We start from the raw sequence: 23,551 nt of genomic DNA on the forward strand, positions 1-23,551 counted from the left end.
TACTGGAGAGAATGAAACATTATTACCTAATTTTGTGAGTTTGATGGTTGAAGAGTGATATGAATGAATTGTGATTGTAATGTTTATACAATGGGGAAATGTTGACTCGAGTCTTTGATTTGTGATTGATAGGGCTGAGATGTATGGCGCAGGTAGGTATCTACATTGTACCCCATCTCGTATTCAATACTGGACAATGAGCGGATCAAAACATCAGAGCAAAGTGAAGGGAAAGGAATGAGGAATTGATCAGCAAATTAGAGTTGGACAGATTGCCAACTGTTCACCAGACCATGTTGGAGGGTGATGGATAGCTTTTTTTTATTTTACAACAGTGGCAAATTTGGAGTGTACGTAAGGTATTTTTTGATGATTTCTGTAGGTAGGCTCGTAGGTAATTTGTGTTGAATTGGATTGGATTGGATTGAGTTGGGTTAGGTTCGGTTAGATGAATGATAGCTACCTTGAGTTTTGATTGTTATCCTGAAGAAGAGGGAGGGGAGGGGGGTATGTGTATGTTTGGATTCTGAATTTCTATGATGGATGGATTATTAGGTGATTAAGTGATGATGATGATTGTTGTTGAGATTGTGGATTGGGATTGTGGATAGGGATTGTAGATTGTGGATTGTGGATAGGGATTGTAGATTGTGGATTGGGAGAATAGAGTGAATGAACGATTGAATGAATGAATGAATGAATGAATGAATGATTGAATGGATAGATAGATGTGTTAAGTTAAGTTAAGTTACATTATGTTATATTCAAATTTAATAAAGCGCTGGTTCCAAGGAGAAGAATCGAGGAAATGTGAATTTAATGATACTTGAGTATTTCAGTGGAAATCATGCTGGATGGGGTTAGAGGGAGAAGAGCTGGAGTGCTGGGTAGGGGGTAGAGGGTAGAAAGAGAGTAATGTGTGTATTCGGTTAATGGGCCAGACGGGCGGGACGGGCGAGACGGGGAATGTGTTGGTGGCGTTGATGGGGACGGGGATGGGGATGGATCACCTGGTGGATGTGGGGTATGGGCTGAGGCTGGATAGTGAAGAGAAGAGCAGAGGAGAGGAGAGGGAGGAGATGGGTTGAGATGGGTTGAGGGAGGGAGGGAGAGGAGATGGGTTGAGATGGGTTGAGGGAGGGAGGGAAAGAGGAAATAATATGGGATGGAATGGTGGTATGGTGAAGTGGGAGTGAAGAAAGAAATTGAAAGAGGATAGAGGAAAGAAAGAGGAAAGAAAGAAAGAAAAGGGATGATTGTGGAAGAGTGAAGGGATGAGAGGTAGTGAAGATAGATGTTAGATGGATTGGGTAGTATTCTGTGAGGTTTAAGTGTGGAATAAAAGATGTAGAATTAGAATGGTGCCAAGGGCCAAGATATCGGCCCAGGATTAGCTAATCTAAGCTAAGCTAATTTAGTAATTACACGTGATAAAAGTATAACGTGTTTTATCAGTATGCGGGTCACTTATTTTATATACAAAATTCGTTTGTGTGTAATCGTGTACTTTCTTTATTTATAAATATAATTTTCTGAAAATTTGATACAAAATATTTGAATATATAAAAATTCTAAAAATCTAATTAATTTTAAGAAATTCGAATTTATAAAGTTGTTATTATAAAAATAGTTTTTTTGTAATGAAAATCGTAACAATTTCCTTTTTCTTTTAGAAAACAATAAAATTATTTTATAAAAACTAGATTAATAGAAAACCTAGATTTTAAATTTTTTTTAAAATCTTTTATTCAAGAAAACAATGATTGGTTATTAAAATATTAATATTTTAAAAAGCTTGATTTAGATAGTTTTCGAAATGATCTGTTTATTGATATAATCTACTCACTAATAAACCACGTTATTGAAAAAGATTAATTTAGGTATATTTTGAAGTGATGCACTCGGTGATATAGTGCACTCAGTGTTAAACCACGTTATGAGAAATGTTCTTTTCCCTTTCTTCTTATGAGATTAGTCGAGTATTCATACCTGAGGAATCCAGAATCCAGAATCCAGACTCCAGAATGGATGGATGATTTACTCCGTACGATTATTACCTACCTACTTCGTGGTATACCTAGTAATACTTTGTACAGTCGTATTTCATAATTCGTACTTATTACTCCGTACCTACCTACCTCCCTACCTATGCAGGGGTGATTTCTTATTCTAGACCACTTCACTAGCCAATCATATCAGAGTTACGATGTCATAACGTGAAAAGAAAGCAGCTTTCAAACCACACCTTTCTATTTCTATTTCTATTTCACTCCCACCAAACTTCACTCCAAAGGGTGTGACGAAAATAATGGAACAAAACAACGCTTCACTCCCAACTACACTTATTATTATTATCTACCTACCTACGTGAGTGAGATTAATAAAGTCCAGTTCTTTGAATGAATGAGGCATTATACTTTGTGACCCCCAAGAAATTGAGAAACTATGTATTATTATTATTATTATTATTATTATATTTTATATTTTATATTTTGATTCGAATATGAAAAATTATACGATAACTATAAGGAATTGGTTTTATTTTTGATCGATTCTTTCCATGATATTTTGATTTTTCTATATCTACCTCCCTACCTAGGTACTTTGGATCATAAGTATATCTTCTATATCTACCTCCCTACCTAGGTAATCAGGTAGTAGGTAACACTTCCAAGGAAATCCATAACATCATAAGGGAAACATGGAATGTCGTGATAAGTTGCTTCTTCTCTAATCATCTATCTATCTATCAATCAATCAATCAATCAATCGATCGATCAATCTAACCAACAACCCAATTTGCGGAACTCTCCTTAAGCCTCACTTACAACTTACCTGACTTCATTAATCATTTTCTCTTTCATACCTTTCCCTCTCTCGCGCGCGCGCATTTCTGCCTGGCTAGCTGAAGAAATTGTATGGTGATCTTTCAAACTCAAACTCAAAAATCGATTCGAATCAACTTCCTCTTGTCCTCTACCTACCAACATATTATTAAGAGAACGATTTGACAATTCGAAGACGCGGAAACGGCAATCGATATCAAGATACTTCCAATCATCTGTATTGTATCAATATACCAACCTACCTACCGACTACCTGCCTAGATACCCACGATTGTTATCAAATTACTTCTTTCTTTCCTTGATCAATTCACTCAAACCTTTATCATCCAATATATTCGACCTACTAGGTACTTGGGTACATCTCGATTCATTGGAATGAAATTTCCCATCTTGGATGTTTTTTTATTTTAAAGTGATTGATGATTGTGATAAGAGAGAAGTTTCTAATTTCGTTGTATCAATAATCCATCAAGAAAAAGAAATCATTCCAGTCGTCTTGTACCAATTCCAAATCCCAATTCAAGAAATTCGAATCTCCTCAGTATTCTCGTTGTCGCATCGCAAACCCTTCGGAATTTTCTCCATGGAGCGCTAGATCGATAAAGTATAAACTTAATACACGCTTTTATATATGGGAGCGGAAGGGGTGCCAAATTCAAATATGGACTCGAGATTTCATGCTACAGTGATGCGACGGGCGGAAGATGAGCAGGAAGAGGCTGTATCTTCAATAAGGCGAGATGGGATAATGAATGGACCAAGCACAACCAGCGTCAGCGGCTCAAACATAATTCACGACGTTGCTTCACCGAGACAACAATCACAAACTGAAATTCGTTCAATCCTTAATCCATCAACTTTCTCACCCGGCGTACCTCCACCATTCAATCAATATCATCAGCCAACTGCCGCACCTCAACTTATACAACCAGCACACATTCCTCTTCCGACAGCGTCAACTTCAGCCTTGGGCTTAAGTACCCCTTTGTATCAAAAGGAAAGAGATTCTACTTATCAACGCGATCAAAAATCACCCAGCAATTACTACGACCCGACTTCCGACTCGAGTGAGAGACGCCCTACGGTTACGGAATCTATATGGAGCGATAGGGAAGCTAAGACATCACAAGTAAGATATTTCCCACACACCCACGAAAAGGATAATCCATCTCCTAACACCTTACAAAAGAATCGCGAATCTTATCCATACAACCAAAATCAGCCACCCGAATCATCTGCGAGTGGTTCTCTGAATCAATATAACGGCGTCTATAAATCTCCCGTTAATTCTCATTTTCCACCGCGATCCCCCATCTCACACGCGCACCCACAAGGTCGCGTACCTCCTCCAGTCACACAATCGCCACGATTGACCACGATGGAATCACCAGTTAGTCGGCACAATGGGATAACTGGAGGGCCAGTACAGCATGACAGGCCAGTCATCAAACAAGAACCTGTACCAGCTAGTGTAAGTCAAAACTATGTTCATCTTCTACCTTTATCAACATCATCTAATTCATTGCCTTTCAGACTCCAAGCAGACCAGCAGACCCAATGTCCTTCTCGAGTATATTATCGAGCGCTGCTCCTGAACCAACGCCAACACCAAAGCCTCAGCCCACTCCCACACCCGCCGTGTCGAAACCTCGCAAACCTTCACGTCAAGCTATGCCTGCCTTGAAGCCGGAACCCTCTCCAGCCCCCAGCTCTCGACAATCTTCCATCGCACCAGCTCCTCCACCACCTACAACCTCACGAGTACCCGCAAAGCGCAAGGCAAATGGAGAAGCGAAATCTGCCCCAAAACCTAAACCATTCACAAAGGATCAAGAAAGGGACATTGTTATTTTGATGTCAAAGCTAGATAGAGAACCGGAAGATAGTGACATGGAATTTGCCCAAGAGAAGAAGCTGTATAAAACACGATCACTCAAACGAAAAATCGAGGTCGAGAATCTTGAAATCGCCAAAACCAAGAAGCGTCGAACTGATTATTCCAACTTGATGACCAAGAAGATGGGGAAGCATGCTAAAGCGGGTGAGGAGCGCTATAGAGAGGTCGAAGGAGATGCAGCCATTTCCAAAGTCCAAGCCGATGAGATCCAAACAGAAAAGGAGCGTAAGAAGGATATGCAGAGGAAGCGTCGTCGCGAGAAGACCGTTCAGCACAACATGGAAGCAAAGGAACTTGCGTTGGCCAAGGCTAAAGAAGCACTGGATGATCAAGATAGAAACAAGTTCCTTCGAGATGCCCAGAGAGCTGAGAAGAAGGCACAGCAGACTAAATTGGTACTTGCTAGAGGAGATAAGGGTCCAGAGATTCGAGCAGTTTCGCCTATGGAACCTAATATGCAGGGCGGTAGTATGTCGACGTTTACAGCTGTGGATCCTGATTCAACCAAGAAACCAAAGCGCGGTGGTGCTCGACCTAGAAAGTCCAAGGAACAGAAGCAGGCGGAGAAGGATTCGGCAGCAGCCGCTCAAGAGGCAATCGATAAAGGTGAATCACCAGCACTCATGCCGATTAGGGATGCGACAGAGTTTAAAGACATGAAGCCACTTCCATCGAAAGAAGGAGGCACAAAGATTAAGCTCAAGTTAAAGGCACCAGCAGAACCGGTAGAAGTCAAGGAAGAATCTCCCCCTGTTCCTGTTGACCAACATAATACGAAAATGTTTCACGTTGTCTATGATCAAATCTGGAAAGATCTCGCCCGAAAAGAGGTTCCCAAGGTTTTCAAATTGGCTATGGATTCTTACTCTATTCGAGGATCGAATTTGAAGAAGACTGCAATTCTAGCCTCAAAGGAAGCCAAACGATGGCAACTACGAACAAACAAGGGCACCAAGGATCTTCAAGCCCGCGCCAAACGTGTCATGCGAGAGATGATGTCTTTCTGGAAACGTAACGAACGTGAGGAACGCGATACTCGAAGAGCCGCCGAGAGACAGGAGATTGAGAGTGCCAAGAAAGCCGAAGCCGATCGTGAAGCGAATAGACAAAAGAGGAAGCTCAACTTCCTTATTTCACAGACTGAACTTTACTCCCATTTCATCGGCAAGAAAATCAAGACGGACGAGGTTGAGAGGTCCACCGATCACCCTGATGTTGCGGCACCGGCCGAGCCAAATCATTCGAAAACAGATGATATTGATCTACCTGAAGGTTCTGCTCCTGCAAAGGTCACGAATTTTGAAGATCTTGACTTTGATGCTGAGGATGAATCTGTATTGAAAGCTGCAGCTATGGCAAATGCTCAAAATGCTATTCAAGAAGCTCAGAATAAGGCCAGAGCGTTCAATAAACAAGATGATGCGCCTGCTATGGATAATGATGGGGAGATGAACTTCCAAAATCCTGCCGGTATGGGAGATGTCGATATTGAACAACCTAAAATGCTTCAAGCTCAACTCAAAGAATATCAACTTAAGGGTCTCAATTGGCTTGTCAATCTTTACGAACAAGGAATCAATGGCATCTTGGCCGATGAGATGGGTCTTGGTAAGACTGTTCAATCTATTTCGGTCATGGCCTACTTGGCGGAGAAACATGGTATCTGGGGTCCGTTCTTAGTCGTTGCTCCTGCATCAACACTTCACAATTGGCAACAAGAAATTACCAAATTCGTTCCAAAGTTGAAGGTGTTACCTTACTGGGGTACAGCAGCTGATCGAAAAGTCCTTCGAAAATTCTGGGATCGCAAGCATATCACTTATACCGAGGAAGCTCCTTTCCATGTCCTCATTACATCCTATCAGCTTGTTGTCTCGGATGTCGCTTATTTCCAAAAGATGAAGTGGCAATACATGATCTTGGATGAGGCTCAAGCTATTAAGAGTTCACAAAGTTCTAGATGGAAGAGTCTACTTGGCTTCCATTGCAGAAATCGTCTTCTGTTGACCGGTACACCAATCCAAAACAATATGCAAGAACTTTGGGCTCTGTTGCATTTCATCATGCCTAGTTTGTTCGATTCTCATGACGAGTTTAGTGAATGGTTTTCTAAGGATATCGAAAGTCACGCTCAAAGTAACACCAAACTGAACGAGGATCAACTTAAACGTTTGCACATGATCTTGAAGCCTTTTATGCTTCGTCGTGTTAAGAAGCATGTACAAAAGGAATTGGGTGATAAGATTGAAGAAGATATCTTCTGTGATCTTACTTATCGTCAAAGAGCATACTACAGCAACCTTCGAAATCAAATCAGTATCATGGATCTCATCGAGAAGGCAACAATTGGAGATGATAATGATACTGGTACTTTGATGAATTTGGTAATGCAATTCCGAAAGGTTTGTAATCATCCTGATCTTTTCGAGCGTGCCGAAACTACTTCGCCTTTATCGTTTAGTTACTTTGCCGAGGCCGGTTCATTCTTGAGAGAAGGTCCTAATATTACCATGGCTTACTCGGCACGTAATTTGATTCAGTACTCTCTACCTCGATTAATCTGGCGTGAAGGCGGACGACTTGACTTGCCTGGACAAGAGAATGAAGGTGCCGGTGTCAAGGCCAAATGTTTGGAAACACTTTTCAATGTTTGGAAGCCTGAGAACATCGTTGACAGTTCCAAAGAAGATGGCGCATTTTCATGGCTTCGTTTTGCAAATACCTCAGTTCAAGAGGCCTCTACAGCTTCGAGTAAAGATGTGTTTGCTCGTGCTGTGGATATTGTAAAGAAGCCACAAAGTCTTGGTAGGCTTAGCATTATCTACGATGAAGAGGAAGACAAGAACTACACCCCAGTTCATGCTATGCTTCAAATCGTCGAGAGAAAAGATCGTAAGCCTCTTGCTGAAGTCACAAATGAGGGATACCTCAACAAACTCTTCAATGTGGCTAAGAATGTTTGGGATGAATCTGGTATAAGCCGAATGGAACAGTGTGGTCGACCAAGTGCAACCGCTCCTCCTATTGAAGTCGATTGTTCTAGTCGAGGTGCCGTCCTCGAGAGACAAAAGATTTTGTTCAATGTTTCCATGAGACGTGCCTTATTTGGTCCTTCACCTGTTGAAGAAAAGGCATTTATCGCCTCTAAGGTTTCACCATCGTTCTATCCGCCCACGCCAATGTTACCAGCACCTACCTCCGAAAAACAACGCTTCACCAATATCAAAGTACCATCAATGCGTCGCTTTGTTACTGATTCTGGTAAACTTGCTAAGCTTGATGCTTTACTCACCAAACTCAAGGAAGGTGGTCATCGTGTTCTTTTGTATTTCCAAATGACACGTATGATTGATCTCATGGAAGAGTATTTAACATATCGCAATTACAAATACCTTCGTCTTGATGGTTCTACCAAACTTGAGGATCGAAGAGATACTGTTCATGATTTCCAAACTCGACCAGAAATTTTCATCTTCTTGTTAAGTACAAGAGCTGGTGGTTTGGGTATTAATCTTACAAGTGCTGATACAGTCATCTTTTATGATTCTGATTGGAATCCTACAATTGATAGTCAAGCTATGGATCGTGCTCATCGTTTGGGTCAAACGAGACAAGTTACTGTTTATCGTATGATTACTCGTGGTACTATTGAAGAACGCATTCGTAAGAGAGCACTTCAAAAGGAAGAGGTTCAAAAGGTTGTTATGACTGGTGGTGCTGGTGGTGGTGTAGACTTCAACGCCAGAAGTAAAGAAAATAGAACCAAGGATATTGCCATGTGGTTGGTGGATGATGAAGAAGCTGCGGAAATTGAGAGGAAGGCAGCTGAACAGGCAAGATATGAAGCTGAGAACCCTAACCTAAATAAGAAGGGTAAGAGTAAAGGAAAGAAGGCCAAGGAGGGTGCTGGCAGTTTGGAGGATCTTTATCATGAGGGTGAGTTTCGATTCCATATTTAGATTTGCATAGCATGGTTTACTTTCATTCTTGGGAAGGAGGATGAGATGAGGACCATGAGATGGCTATGAGAATTTTTACTAACTATGGCGAATAGGCGAAGGACATTTTGATGATGGATCTAATAGACCTAGTGGTACTGCAACACCAATTGCAGGTGATTCTAGTACCAAAAAGGGATCGAGTAGAAAGACTGCTAGCGGTGGGAGAAGTAAAAAGGCAAAGACAGCTAAAGAGAGGTTGGCTATGGCAGATGGAGATGTGGATATGGCATAGAAGTATGAGGATATAAGGGGATATGGGTATTATGAAGGGATAATGGGTGGAAATGGGTGGATTGATATGGATTGTACGATTGCTTGGTAATATTATGATGGGGATTTGCAAATGGAAAGTCATCATTGGAGAATAAATGGGCAAAGGAGTGGAGAGGAAAAGTAAAGAGATTTTAAGACAACTTGAGACTATTCAGAGTTCAATCGCAGATCAAATTTAAAGGAGAAGCATGGAAGCATGGATGGATGGATGGGCATGAGCTTGGCTTGGCTTAGTTTGGCTTGCTTGAGCTATCTATCTATGATTGAGATGGGAAGATGTCATTTGTATTATACTTATTTATATTATTTTGCTTTAGTGACTGACTTTACTTCACTTGACTTCTTGTCTTGGTGGCGAAGATTCCGAAGTCATGATGATCTAGAATGGATGTGGATGTGGTTATTTCTAATTCACTGTTTTTTTTGGGGGGTTTTTTTATAGGATTTTTTTTTTTATGACTGCATTGAAGTCTTGATCAGCGGAAATGAGAACTTCGGATAGATGGGGAGGATATAGGAGATGCAGGAATAGATAGATACGAAAGTAATCTTGATGGATGAAGATTTGGATAGGATGGATAGGGTGGATGGGTGGATGATTGGATCGCTTGTTCGGATATATGCATACATACATACATATCCAATGCATATACAGGTATGCAACATACAATATGCAATGCAACATACAATATGCAATGCAACATACAATATGCAATGCAACATACAATATGCACTGCAATTGCAATAGGCAATTGCAATACTCGAGTACGTTTCTTTTTTTTTTTTTTTTACTATTTGCTACTGCGCGAGCTGCGATGCTGGCGCTGCTGGCGATCTGTTGTTGATAGATAGATGGATACGTAGCGAAGCTTGCGAAGTTTGCGAAGTTTGGGAAGTTTTTGAAAGGGATGGATGGTCGTGGGATGTACTAAACTGAACTGATAGCTCGCTGCATGCATTTTCTTTCTGAAAGAGGAAATTGGGAAGTTGGGAAGTTGGGATGTGTAGAGGGGATCGCTTGAAGAGAAGATCTTTCACTATTTAACGATAGTTACTTGTGAGAAAACTTGTGAGTAAAGTTTACTTGTGTGTGTGTGTGTGTTTTCTCCAATTGGGTGAGATTTATTACGCCTCTTTGCTTCTTACCCCTCTTTTTTTCTTCTTCTTCGTTTCTGCGGAATGATGCTTGTTTGCGTATAAGATGCGGAGATCCTACAGTTTCTTGTTTACTGTATTGTGTTGTATGTATGAATACAAGAAGGTGAAGAGTTTGACGTTTCTCTCTTTTTTTCTTTTCCTTCTTTTCTCTTTCTCTTTCTCTTTTTTATATATATTCAATTTCTGCGGTATATTGTCGAGTCGTTTTTTATTTTCTGACTTTGTGTTTGCTTGTTTGTTTTTCGTGAAGATATATACATCGATATATACATATATATTTATATATAATGCCGACCCCAAATACCATCAGTGCCGATGTGGCACCAAAATTCTACGATAGTATTAGTGAGAAATATGAGAAGTATTATCCGCAAGATCAGGGATTGTTGGATTTTATTAAGGAGAGTTTGGAGTTGCTGCCGGGGGATGCGAAGGTAAGAGATTGGGTGGTTTCTTTTCTTGTATTGTGCATGTGTGCATGCAATTCTTAAATGGGGAGATGATTGATGCAAAGAGAGAGAGATAGTTTTATTCGCTTTCTCAAAGAAGTTGGATAACGATTCACTACACCTCCCTCGTGAAAATCACACCGAGGATTTCAAGTTTCCCTCTCTAACCCTATTGCAAATTGACTAACCTCCTCCCTCCACAGGTCCTAGACATCGGATGCGGAACCGGCATTCCCACCTCTCTCGCCGTCACCAACTCCGGTCGCACACTCCACGGTATCGATATCTCACCCAAGATGCTCGAGCGCTCGCGCCACAATGTTCCGCGGGGAACCTTCGACCTCGTGAGTATGTTGGACTTTACACCGAGAGAGGGTGTGCAATACGATGGCATGTTTATTGTTCTGTCCATGTTTCATTTTACGAGAGAGGAGATGGAGAAAGCGATTGCGAGGTGGAGGGATTGGGTGAAGGGGGACGGGGAGGGGTATATCTTTATTGGGACCATTGCGGCGGAGGATGCGCTGAGGTTTGAGGAGGGGATGCTTTCGGATGATAAGGTGGCTATTTCTTTCTCCCCTTCTTTCTTGGCTATCGACATTAGCAGTAATAGCAATACTGATTATGCAATTACCGCGCTAGCGCTACGCGGAAAATGTCCCGGGAAAATTCATGGGGGACGTGAATACGAATTTCCTGTACACTCAATTGGGGTGGCAGGATGTGTTGGCGGAGAACGGATTTGAGATTGTGAGGGAGAAGAAGGCGGTTTTTGAACCGGTGGAAGAGGCGGAGTGTGATAGGGAAGTACATCTTTTTATTACGGCGAGGAGGGTGTAGAGGTGGGGATGAGGAGTAGGAATGGGATGTGAAAGCATGACATTTCTCGGAGAAATGAATGATAGGGATGATGGGATGGTGGGTGGGTGCTAGCGTTGTGGAAAGCGTATACTCAAATACAGATTGCGTCAACTAGGCTGCTCTTATATCCTTCAGATATCTTGGGGGCTAGATTTACGACAAGTCGCTACGATTCTTCACATTCCCTCAACATCAAGACGCCGAGTTTTCAACACAGTTTCTTCATTAATGTGAGAGAAGTAATTCCTTAATTTGATAAGAGACTTTCCAAAGACGAAACACTTCCTCGTAAAATCATCCTTTGCCACCCCAGAACCAGCAAGCTGGAATTCCCCTCTCATGAATTTTTAGTAAACAGTCGCGCCATGATCATGCTGCCACCATTTTTTCTTAGAATACTATGGGTATACATTTCTCACCATCTTCTCTTCCCTTTCGCAGAGGGAAACGCAAATCGGGGTTCAGTGATGTGGCGACTCGGTAGATGTTGTGTATATTCCTTGCTTGTCTCTCCGCCGTTTTGGTTTATGGAGTCTTGTTTTTTTCTCGAACTTTAGAGGTTAGAGTTAATTGGGTTTATCGGTTGCGAGTCCGAACTCCACATCCACATGTATTTTCCAGGAGGGTGGGCGTCCGCATCTTCCTGTATATTTAGAGGAGCGCCCACCCCTTATATGTAAGCTTGGTCATGGTATTTGAACTCTATAGTCTGCTATTAGTAAACATGCGTAAATTTGTAGCGAAGGACGCTTGTTGACATGGTGGGAAAAGAAGGATATAGTGAGTACCTACGATGTAGTATGGGTATCCATCTTTCAATCTCTTCGATCCCAGAGGGAAACTCGAATTGGGTTTTGTGATGTGATCGACTCGGTAGATGGTGTGTAGAAATCGGAATGATGGTGCCTTGAAGCGGGGAGGGTCGGAACACTATGCGCATGGTGAGATATTTCAGGGAACCACTTGCTCTGCTTTTGTAAGCAAAAGGTTAAGTTGATCGGATTTTTGATGGAGCTGCTGGTGGTTTACATACCTTGGCTGTCAAAACTTCTATTTCGGGCAGATGGATGTCCGTTTACGAATCAGAAGGCCCTGGGGCCGCCATTTTTGATTGTGGTGGCTTTTCAGGGTATCCGCTAGTACCGTGCTCGGAACAGTCACCGTCTTGGTTAAACTCCAGGTATCTTTTTGCGTATAATTCCTTGTCGATACAATCTATTTCATATGCATAAGTAAACGGGACAAGAAGATATGCTTGATGCGACTTGCCCCGAAGAGATAATCTCCCATTGTGCGAGAAATCTGGCGAGGTAAGTGATTTTGGTATCGATCTATTGATCTGCAACAAACATATCAGCAACGATAAATAATAGGTATTTGCAAAAGTCTTGAAGGAATTATAAGAAACAATTACCGTTAATCCACCTATCCAAGAATAATCATTGTGGATCACCATCTTTTGCAGATTTTCGCTTCGAAGTAAAGCCGTTGTTTCTCCGAAATAGGAGAGAGTAGTTAGAGAAAGTTTGGAAAATTGGGTCTGGGGATTAAGGAAGAGATAAAGATAGTTTTTAAACACTAGTCGGAATTTTAATCACGCTATTAGTGAGATTAGGGCTTTGTCTAGTAGGAGGAAACGAGTCGCCTCCAATCAAGAAACAGGGCTGGAGTGAATGAACTAGGGGAAAATGAGACGCGCGGATGTGATGTGACATGGGTAGTGGCACGTGTAGCTAGATTCCACTTTTGCTTCTCTTGTTTTTTAAAAGAATTACCTATCTCATCTTATCAAACTTTCCAAGGGATCTTCGTCCTGCGAGCATCTTATTCCATCTCATTCTCATCACGAGAGTACCTTGAGCTGACACATCTTCCCAAGCCCCCCCTATTTCTCACTCTCCCGAAAATTCACACGTGAGCATAATTTCACATTCTTCGATCTTGCTGCTGTTTTCCATGAGAATTTGTATTATCACGTCTCTGTTAGAGCTTTTAGATCAAGTAGGTTATTCAACCTTTTTGGCATCGTACCGATGGTGATTATTCACCATAGCAACTTGGTCACATTTATCTAATCATTGCTGAAAACAACATTTACTCGCCGCTATTTCAAGTGAAAATTCAGGAACATTCGAAGTGATTTGTCACCTCTTTGTTGTAGTACGCAAACGACGAGAAACTGAGTCATATGTCGCTTGTTTTCTTTTTTCAAAATCTCTTCATCATCAGACTCGACTCATCAAACACATCAGTAAATCAAGATTTGTCTCTCATCTTCCACACCCGCTATTCCCGATGTGACGGAAGATTCGTGAAATGTACCTGCTGCTATTTGCGTCGATGAGGCGTAGCTGACTCGCGTTTTCCCATTTGCGGATGGTGGGTTGTCATAACCAGAGGTTGATAAGTGTGTAAGCCACTGCGATACGTTGAAGAACGCCCCTCCAGGCTGCTATCAGTCGCGGGAAATCATAGTATGTACTCGCAAATACCATTTTTAAACATTTGCAACCCTTGGAACTAACGGGATTGACAGGATAAACAATTTCATCGAGATTCTTACGCTGTTTTTACAAAACTCTTCATATCAACAAGGAAGGGATCACAAATTCTTCTGCTGCCATTTTCTTTTCGAGACGAAGAGCTACATGACAAGTCTGCCCTGACCGAGCAAGGCGTTGCCCGCTCTCTGATTACCATAATTGATTCTATCAAACTTCAGCGAGATGTCTTACAGTGCACGAGCACGGCAATGATAGATAGGTCTACCTGAGGCCTCATTAGCCTTCAGATGGAAATGTAGCCGGCCTACGATTGCGTCTCGTTGCTGCGGGATCAATCTGAATGGCCACTGAAGCTCTCAATCATGAAGAAGAAATTTTTCCCACAATTTCTCCGCCGTGCATCACCCCGCTTCAAGAATCCCGTTCTTTGCCTGCTCGTTGCTACCAAAAGCAGAGAATCTGCTGAACCGACGAAACATTGAGTTTACAAAACCATGCGAGTCCATGAGAGCCTTACCTCAATTCATACAAAACTACCTTCCGCCTACCATACTGCCAATCCTATACCAGATCCTCTCGCTATGACGCAGACGGCTGAGAGCCTTCCACTCTGTGCAAGGTCTGCGATGTTACTATACACCTCAAGACTTCCATCTTGTGGCGGAAATCTCACGACGATATCCAAATCCCCTAGAGATCCGGCTCATCTCAGTTGATCGAAATCTTGCTGAATGTCACCGCGGACTAGGATGAGCCCAAATCTCCAAAGGAATAGTTCCTCCCGCGTTAGACCGCGCTACGAAACAGTGACTCGTTCTTAATTTTACGAATCTCCCGAGATGACAGATCGAACAAATAATCAGTTTATAAAAGCGGATGGCGAATAGCCTGTAAGGATCTACCGGCTTCTCAGCAAGAAGCAGATACTAATCCACTTTAACTCCGCAACGGTGTTGAAACTTGGAAGTCCAAGAGAACTGGTATCTGCTCTTCGCTGGGGAACCGTTGGGTATTTACTGATTGTTCGCCAGCTACTTCCATGTGCTGACTGGAGCTTGGAGCTTCGGCGATATGTCTTGATGATACTATACTTCGTTTTTGATATTCTTTGCTTACCATGGCTTTGAGCAAGTATATTCTGTAAATTCCACTCTGAGGGAATAGCATGGAGGAACAACGAACTTTTCATCCAAACTTCGATTACAAGGTCTCGGTGGTAATCTTCGGGCTTGGAAATATTTCAAAAAAGTGTGGCGGAAAAGCACAGTTTGTAAGGGGAGTCAACTGGCAACGTACGAGGGCCATATCGCGCAGGTAGGGGCGACCGATTGTATTTTGGGGAGGACAATGAAACCAACATCCACAATTTGATTCGTGGTGGCCGTTCTTGGTACTGCAGATACTGCCATTGTTCTTATGAGTTGACAACATCATTCTTAAAATAGTAATTAAAGTTTTCCTTCCAACAATAGTGGTATCTTTAGAAATTGAATTGTGTCAGGACAGTCTTGACAAGCAAGCTATGCACGTCCAATAAACCTTCCGCTCACCATATGCAACTTATTATGAAATATGAAAAAGTTGATAGTATAATTTGAGGTTGATTTTTTTGGTGTTCTCCAACGTTTGTCCATTTGTTTCGTATCCTGGTTGGTCACTTTTTGAACCATCAAAAGGTACTCACCAAAAAGGATACTTCCTTGCGGGAGAACAATTGTGCTCACGATGCCAGTGCCATTCAATTCAACTGGGCCGACGGTGACAGGTACAAGATCATCGACTGCGTCAGCCTGGACGCAAGGGAATTACAGGGACATGATTTTGACGACCTTAAACGCAAGTGAACCACAAAGGTTGAAAAACATCATAACATCAACCGCTAGCTATTTACATTATGCACACCAAGTAAGGTGGATGATAAACATATCAATTGTTTTCGGTGAAATAAAATACAGAGCAAATTAGAATAATTATAAATAATACTCCCATTTTCCAATCAGACCATCCCATCCAGCTCTTGGTGATTTTTCGTGGCCTCATGAACCATAGCGCCTGTGTATATGTGTATGTAGGTATGAAACCACTCCCAAGTCCCAATATGTTACATATCTACAAAAGAATTGAACTCCCATTTTATTTACCAAGCATCTTCATCATCCCAAGTAATTTCCTCATCTTCCTGCTTGCTATCTTCTACTGCAGGAACCTCGTGACTTCTACTAGTACTTCCGCTAGAATTCCTTGAATGAACACTCCCGCGTTCAGATGATGTAGCATTAGCATTAACAGGCGGCGCGTTAATCAACCAACCAATTCCACCAGCCAAAGTGCCAACGGCAGCATTACGAAGTTGATCTCTCTTCCGTAATGATGTTCGCCCATTTGAAGATCTAGTAAGATCTGCAGGCGGTCCGGGAACTTCTGCTTGCTTGGGAACATTATGGCTCTCACTCATCGTTTCCGCACGTTGTGACTTTCCTCTGAACATTGATAGCGCTGATAACCCTGTTTGAGCACGAGTGACACTTTCCTTTGAAAGATCGAAAAATGACACAGGTGCCTCTTCATTCTTGTTTCTTCGAGGGGTTCTGGCGTTGGAATATTTTCTAGCAGGTGTAGCAGCATAACCGCCTGGCATGTTCTTATCATCGGCTTTCTCATCCCAAGCTTCTTCTTGTTCTGCCTCTTCCTTGATCATTGTTTCAAGCTCTTCCTCACATCTACGATATGCATTTAGAACCTCTTGTAAAGTATCCCGTGGCGCCAATCGTAGAGCTTGAGCCAAGCAATCCATTCTCTGTTGGAGATGCCTAATCTCTGGGTTTCCACTGGTATTACCGAGATGAGTAGCTCGTGTAGTTCGGGAATTTTTACGATATTTGCCAGCTTGTAAAGCTGCACGCCATGACCAATCATCAATTGGTCTAGGTGGGCGTTGACCAATACATCCCGTATTTCTTCGCTCAAGCTCTGGCATGCGTGTATGCGCTTGACGACCAACAGCCTTGAGACGAGTGACAACGTAAGAATAAGCTGTTTCAAAATCATCTTCCGCAAGAGCCATGTCAATACACATACTGATAACACGTTTTTCGGCGATCTTTAATTTCAAATCGGGAGTGGTTGGATATCCGTCTGGAATTGGTATGGTTAAACCGGCCTCAGCCATTTCTCTAGCCATACGTACAAAATCATTGATTTGTGTATAGCTTTTGTCATTCTGTTCAAGTATTTTGTTCAGGATTGACAAAGGATCAAGATTGACTCGTAGGCTGACTGGTTTGAATGGCTGTCCTTGTTTCAACACCAAACTGTAACGGCCTATTTCATCTGTTACTCGAATGAGATTGCGTAATTCTTGAGCTCGAGGGTGGCCTTTTATTGTATCTGGAAATGCATTGAGACTTACACACAAGTTAGCAAATTCTGTATGAGATCGTAAGTGCATGGAGAATCTTCTTTTTCCGTCCCATGAACGGTGATTGGAGGGAGAAGAAAATTGGACACGTGGTCCCACTATAAAAAGGGAAAAGACTTACATCTCGTCACATTTTTTAACTCCGCCTCTTGACTTGTTAGGATTTGTGGCATTATCGTAGGCATTCTCAGCTGCAGTAAAGATGGCGTGTTGCAAATACTCTTCTGGGATAGGCTTTTCCGCTGGAGTTTCATAGATAGATCGAGCAAGGGTATATCCTAAATGAAAAGATTATCAACAATCGAAGTGGCATGGTAGAAGTAGATACGGTACATACGGGCATTTACAAGAAGCAACTTAAAGGCTTCTACCTCAATTGATTCTTTGTGGATTCGACCGAAAACACCCCTTCCCTGACTCGGATCGACGGTGCCCTCAAACTCTTCAGCTCCCCAATCTCGCAACCATAACAACTCATTCCTCATTTTGATCCAGAAGCGATCATCAGAACCAGAACGATGACCGAACGATGAGATTAATCCCCTGAATGCCATCATTTGCTCATGCTCATCTTGGAGTAAAGCGAGCTCCCCAGCTCTCTTAACAGTACACCCCTCTCCTCCTCTAGTGAGGAGATATGCACTAACCAGTAATGCTTTGATTAAATTAATGGATGATTCATTTGGATTCGTCAAGGTATTCTTCTCTTCAAGATGATTGTTTCGAAGATGTTTTGCATTCTTTCGGTACAAATAACTTTCCTCAAAGGTGGGTATAGGAGTCAATATAGCTGCTGCTGCTTCCAATGTAGGCATCTTATCCATATCAAGTAATGTAAGAATTCTGGAAAGAATACGATGAACGCCTTCCAAAGCTTCGATGGAGCTTTCAGGGATAAGGTAAGCTGTCGCAAGAGCAGCTTTTGCATATCGTTGTTCTAAATGACGTTGATCTTCTTCATCTAACCATTCCGTTCCATCCTCAAATCCTCCCAAATCTACGTCTCCTGGCCCATCCCATTGTTCAATTGCCTTGACGGCTGTTGTCCAAGATATACCTGCTTCAGCAGTGACCCATGCAAATACCAATTCCCAACCAGCGTACTTATGGTTTATAATTCCTGCCTTTTCTAACGATGCTGCTGCTTGGAAATGCTCTGTGGAGTTATCCTGAACTTTTCTTCGCTTCCATCTATTATCTCCATAAAGCCATGGGCCAGTCAGTCCACGCAAATCTCGCCCTACGGATTGATTTTCCTCGCCCGATGTGCTTGAATCCTTCCCTGTCTTTGAAAGCAAGTACTTTGTTCCTTTAACATCATCTAAAGCTTCAAACTCGCGTATGGTGAGTATTGGTTGGGTACCTGAGTGATATTCGTAATTGAGACGAAGGAGGGGTAGAATGGTGGAAATTGTCCAGGTTCGTAGATATGATGAATATGATAAGAAAGGAGCCAATAATGTTGGAACTTCACTGAGTAAGCCGGTATTTTCGTCAACTCGTAATGCGCGGTGTATCAAAAACATAACGAGGTGGTCGTCGAGAATATCCGACGGCGCATCTTTCCATCGTAGAGGAAGGAGATGTAATTTCTTGACCCTTTTCTGGACTTCTGCGGGGTTAATGCCTTTGATTGAGTCCAAAATAATAGTATCCTCGGAGTCGTCTATGATTTTACCTGATACGATGTCCTCTATAAATGGCACATATTTGGAAGACTCCAAACTTTCTGGTAGATGGGTAAGAAGTATGCGGAAGACAAGGTCATTTCGTAGAATGTTTCGATGTCGCGATACAAGAGTTCGTAGAAGTCGTAAATCTGATTTTGTTGCAAATTCTATAGCAAGCCATAGAATCATAGCAGGTTCCAAATCTGGGTTTGCCATTGCTACTCTTCGGTCGAGCATTCCCAAATTTCAGGAACTGGATTTCCGATGTTAGATAAACCAAGCTGTCGGACAGCAGCAGCTAGAAAGTTCCCGCTATCTGGCTTTCAAGCCTAATATAAGAGGCACGTATGCATACTACCCCTGTATGGTTAGCGTTAATTCAATGCTGTAACTGAACATCACATTTACAACCTCAACCCCTCCAAATTTCACAATTCAACGCAAAAGATGGCATCAGGTTACGGTCTTAGTGGGGGTATGTGTTAAATCATTCATAGGAACAAATGGCAGATGTTCCGTGTTTGGAATGAACCCAATGGCTAACAAATTGCTGTCAAGGTCCTTCCCGATGCTTTCCATTCTGGCAAGAAGTCTTAGCTTGTTACGTCGTCAACACCTCTACAGAGAGTGATGCAGGAAAGAGGGTGTGCGCGCCTGTCTTAGAGGATTACTACGAGTGCCTACATCACAAGAAGGAGGTCGGTACTTATCCATCGCGGAACTGGCGGTATCCGACAGCAAGCCCCAGAATTATTTACTGACCAGATTATCTCTATGATTAGCACGCGAGAACGATGGCAATTCAAGCCGCATATCACAAAGCTGAACAAGCGAACCCTCGAGATGATGCGCCGAAGGCAGGAGTAGTAAGAAATTTGGGGCTGCTGGATAAGGAAGAAGATACCAAGAAAGTGCTGGGAATGAAGTGAGATTTACAGGCAGGATTTGGCGGACGTTGTACATTAAGAGCGATCATGATCAATGCCAGTAATTGAAACAGAATCCTTGTTACTGCTATTTGGACGACAGATGTTAGAATGGCTACTGACGTCCATTCGAAGAGTTCGACGAAGGATTTAGGGTAGCACTTCCGGTTTGGTAAGTTAATAATTCTCTGACCTCGTGCGTCCTGTTTGTGAATATTTCAATCCCTTACTACTTTCTCTGGGAGCCATCTCAGTCACGTAGAAACATCTCTCATGTTACGTGTAAGTACCAAACGGCCAAACTTAAACATAAAAAACTGGTAGGTGATCATGATAAGTTCGTCAATATCGGAGTTAGGGATGGATTTTATAGAATCCGAAGCAAATGTACTATCTCCATTGAAAAAACTGATCTTACTGATTCATGACCCAGCTCTGAGGAAAAGAACGAGGTTTCTCCCGGCGTATCTGGTTTGCTCCCCCTTTCCTTTCAAGGATAGTCTTACAGACGGAAGCCGATCGAAAGCTTGGTACTCGATACTGTTACAAGTGAGAGAAAGGAAACATGTTTCTTGCTTGAGGTAGACTTGCGATTCAGCTTCTTGCAAGGCTACTTCAAAATCTTGTCCCTTGGGATGTTCGCTATATCATTTGTATTCCACCTCAAATACTAGCTATACTTGGGAGATGAGTGACAGCAACACGGGAGACATGAATATTCCATATGTTGCCATTTGGAAATCTCATCTTACAAAGAACGGATGACATTAAAATGTTGAAAACTTAAGAGAAGTGTAAATCTACGTGTTTGGAGTGATGTTCGGTATTGGTTCTCGTCCGCTAAGTAAAGTGAAGTTCGCTACTTCTTCATACAGCAACTTTCACTTCAAGATATCATACGTCTTTCCAAAGTCTTATTTCCTCATACACTTTGATTCAATCAACTCGCTCACCCATTCACTCAATTCTTCATTCTCCATTCACATCCATTCTGGGCGTCAACAATGAAACTGTGAAATAAATCTCCCTGTATGATTTCAATACCTTCAATATTTTCAGATCTCAAGATCCAATTTCTGGCAATTTCATCAAGATGCCGGCGCATAAAGGGATCAAGTTGCACATAATTTCGCAATGGGAGTTGAAAATGCATCCAGAGTTCCCGCATCCAGAAAGTACTCAATTCACATTTCGATCACCAAAATTGGACAAAGAAGCTTTCGAAGGCCATGGTCATTCACCAGCTACTAAATCTAATGATAGCAAGGCCGATCGTTTACTTGGTAGACAGTCCTCAATTATTTCGGTGTATATACCATCAGCATCAGGTAAAAGCCTCCCAAGGTGAAGGATGAAATGCGCGCGCACATCTAATACTTATATAGGATCTCGATTTTTTATACGCTATAATGTCGGCGGCGCCGCAGATCAAGGTCCATGGTTCTACTTCAAGTTATATATGAATGGCCGACATGTTACATCTTGGGGAACAAATACTAAGAACCGACCGAGCGGGCAGGTGATGAGAGCATTGTTCGAACCAGGTGTAGAATGGGACTACATGGAAGGTAAAACAACTTACAAGAATCCCGGTACAGAATACAGACCATTCTTTTTCAGCCAGGAGAACGGAGACTGTGCTGCTGCAGATGATGGTGGTTTGATCGAGATCAAGGTCTTTCGCGCTCGCGGTCGCAAGAGAAGGAACCCACAGCTTGCTCAATACAAAGATCAGTCAAAGTATGGTGTTATGTAAGTTTTACAACGGGCTGTATACGCTTATGCCGTGTAATCGTTTGCTCGAATAACCTTGGCTAATGTCATTCAGCATGCCTACTCATGGCCTTGTAGAGAAACCTCAAGATACGAAATATTACGACTGGCATTTGAAGGATGCGAAAGACAATCCATTTGTAACATTCAAATTTCATTACAGAAGTTGGGATCACCTGGAAAAGTTGCATCTTATACCTCCTAACCATCCCAGAATTCTCGAAGCACAGGTACCAGCTATGGCTAGGCACCTAATGGCTTCAAGTCAGATTATACCTCAACCGGACCAACGAACTGAATCACCACATACTCCAACAAAATACTTGGGCAAAGTTTATACTAGCGATCAAGTACACGATTCTCTCCGAGCTGCCTACCCTCCATTCGACCTTAGCGGGAGTCCCTACGATTCTGATGAAAGACAACCTTGGATGCCTCGAATCTTGGACACAGGCCAACTAGATTCGTTATTAACGGTCAAGAAGGATCATAGAGATGCATTTATTGTTTCTTCTAATTCAGCCACGGAGCCCGATCCTTTCTATATATCATCTGGAGAAAAAGGTATCCAGAGAAAAATCATGCCAATTTCAAAATTTTCAGCGCTGTCCATTGATGGAGCTGGATTGGCATCTTCACATGAATGGTTGGCTAGTGAGTACAATACTAGACCATTACCTGATATACCAAGTCGGACTTCATCTGCAGCTTCGCGTGCATCAGCAACATCTCGTGCACCATCTGTCACTCCTTCTTTGTTATCTTATATCGATAGAGATCAGCCGTCTCCCGATCCAGTCATTGGAACTGCAATTGCAATATCTATTGAGTCGGATGTTTCTGAGATATCTAACGAATACGGGGATGACAGTGAAGAAGACGAATTTGATGAGGAATATAATTTTGAAGGTTCATCCGCTTTGTCTCCACCACCTTCTAGAACTGATGTATGGCTCCAATTTAATTTCATCCATCTCATTCTTCCCCTGTCTAATCTCTGGCTGCCTTCTTTGCTTACCTCATCCAAATTCGGATGAAACCACTGTACTGACAATCTTGAAAAATAGCCCAGGAGACAAGGAATTATCTCATCATCAACAGTCCAACCTTCTATCTCCCTTCCAAATGTCACAATACGTAAGCCGAGGCATTCAATAGATGATATCTCGCCTTTGAGAATCCCACCAAGAAAAGAATCCATCACCGCTAAATCATATATCAGCACAGCAAGCGACGACAACACAGGCACACTTTCCCTTACCGAGTCAGAGTGGATGCGACGTACACCCTCCCCTGTAAAAGAATCAGAATGGATGCGTCGTACTCCGTCCCCTATCAAAGAATCGGAGTGGATGCGACGTACTCCCTCTCCCGCCAAGGAAACTATAATCGAAAGACTTTGGAGTTCAACACCAGAAAAGAGGGAAAATTTGAAGAATAGATTGTTATCTCCGGAAAGAATGGCTGAAATGATGGAGTTGAGTATGACAGAAGATGATGATGACTCACCCCAGCAGGAATATGATGTTGAAGACAATGCATGGGATGTAGATAGGGGCTTAGATGGTGGTGCAGTGGAATTGGTGACTTTACATCATCAGCATTGTCTAAGTGAACGAAGGGGAAGAGAGAATGTTGGAGTAGATTATGATGATGGAAATGTCTCTGGTGATTATGAAGTTAATGCTATGAAATTGAGGGAGAAGAACGGAAGTGGGGGTTCACCGGAAAGTTTTGAGAACCGTATGAGTATGAGGGATGGGAATTGGATCTAA

The 23,551-nt window shown here is 42.3% G+C and overlaps 5 protein-coding genes across 5 annotated transcripts; 4 read left to right on the forward strand and 1 right to left on the reverse strand.

Annotated features, from left to right (window-relative positions):
• Positions 1-3,507: 3,507 nt before the first annotated feature.
• EAE97_003941 (uncharacterized protein) lies at positions 3,508-8,976 on the forward strand (the record flags this gene model as incomplete). The annotated part of the gene is made up of 4 exons (XM_038874453.1): positions 3,508-3,975; positions 4,036-4,317; positions 4,380-8,679; positions 8,798-8,976. The coding sequence occupies 4 exons, from the start codon at positions 3,508-3,510 to the stop codon at positions 8,974-8,976; spliced, it is 5,229 nt and encodes a 1,742-aa protein (XP_038735062.1).
• Positions 8,977-10,241: 1,265 nt separating this feature from the next.
• On the forward strand, positions 10,242-12,274 carry EAE97_003942 (uncharacterized protein). Its single transcript, XM_038874454.1, has 3 exons — positions 10,242-10,609; positions 10,828-11,184; positions 11,267-12,274. Exons 1-3 carry the CDS (start codon positions 10,463-10,465, stop codon positions 11,462-11,464), a joined length of 702 nt encoding a protein of 233 aa, XP_038735063.1. The 5' UTR covers positions 10,242-10,462; the 3' UTR covers positions 11,465-12,274.
• Positions 12,275-16,126: 3,852 nt separating this feature from the next.
• Positions 16,127-19,293, reverse strand: EAE97_003943 (uncharacterized protein; the record flags this gene model as incomplete). Its single annotated transcript, XM_038874455.1, has 3 exons — positions 16,127-17,393; positions 17,529-17,685; positions 17,745-19,293. 3 exons carry the CDS (start codon positions 19,291-19,293, stop codon positions 16,127-16,129), a joined length of 2,973 nt encoding a protein of 990 aa, XP_038735064.1.
• Positions 19,294-19,524: 231 nt separating this feature from the next.
• EAE97_003944 (uncharacterized protein) lies at positions 19,525-20,006 on the forward strand (the record flags this gene model as incomplete). Its single annotated transcript, XM_038874456.1, has 3 exons — positions 19,525-19,552; positions 19,636-19,775; positions 19,860-20,006. The coding sequence occupies 3 exons, from the start codon at positions 19,525-19,527 to the stop codon at positions 20,004-20,006; spliced, it is 315 nt and encodes a 104-aa protein (XP_038735065.1).
• A 1,090-nt stretch (positions 20,007-21,096) lies between these two features.
• EAE97_003945 (uncharacterized protein) lies at positions 21,097-23,551 on the forward strand (the record flags this gene model as incomplete). The annotated part of the gene is made up of 4 exons (XM_038874457.1): positions 21,097-21,331; positions 21,389-21,755; positions 21,832-22,723; positions 22,844-23,551. The coding sequence occupies 4 exons, from the start codon at positions 21,097-21,099 to the stop codon at positions 23,549-23,551; spliced, it is 2,202 nt and encodes a 733-aa protein (XP_038735066.1).

Source organism: Botrytis byssoidea, assembly GCF_014898295.1.
Source record: "Botrytis byssoidea strain MUCL 94 chromosome Unknown BBYS_006, whole genome shotgun sequence".
In the NCBI taxonomy this organism is placed as follows: Eukaryota; Fungi; Ascomycota; class Leotiomycetes; order Helotiales; family Sclerotiniaceae; genus Botrytis; species Botrytis byssoidea.

Coding starts and splice junctions, on each gene's coding strand:
- EAE97_003942 (XM_038874454.1), top strand. CDS start 10,463: ATGCCGACCCCAAATACCATCAGTGCCGATGTGGCACCAAAATTCTAC. Junction 10,610..10,827: donor TGCTGCCGGGGGATGCGAAG/GTAAGAGATTGG, acceptor CTCCCTCCACAG/GTCCTAGACATCGGATGCGG. Junction 11,185..11,266: donor GGATGCTTTCGGATGATAAG/GTGGCTATTTCT, acceptor TTACCGCGCTAG/CGCTACGCGGAAAATGTCCC.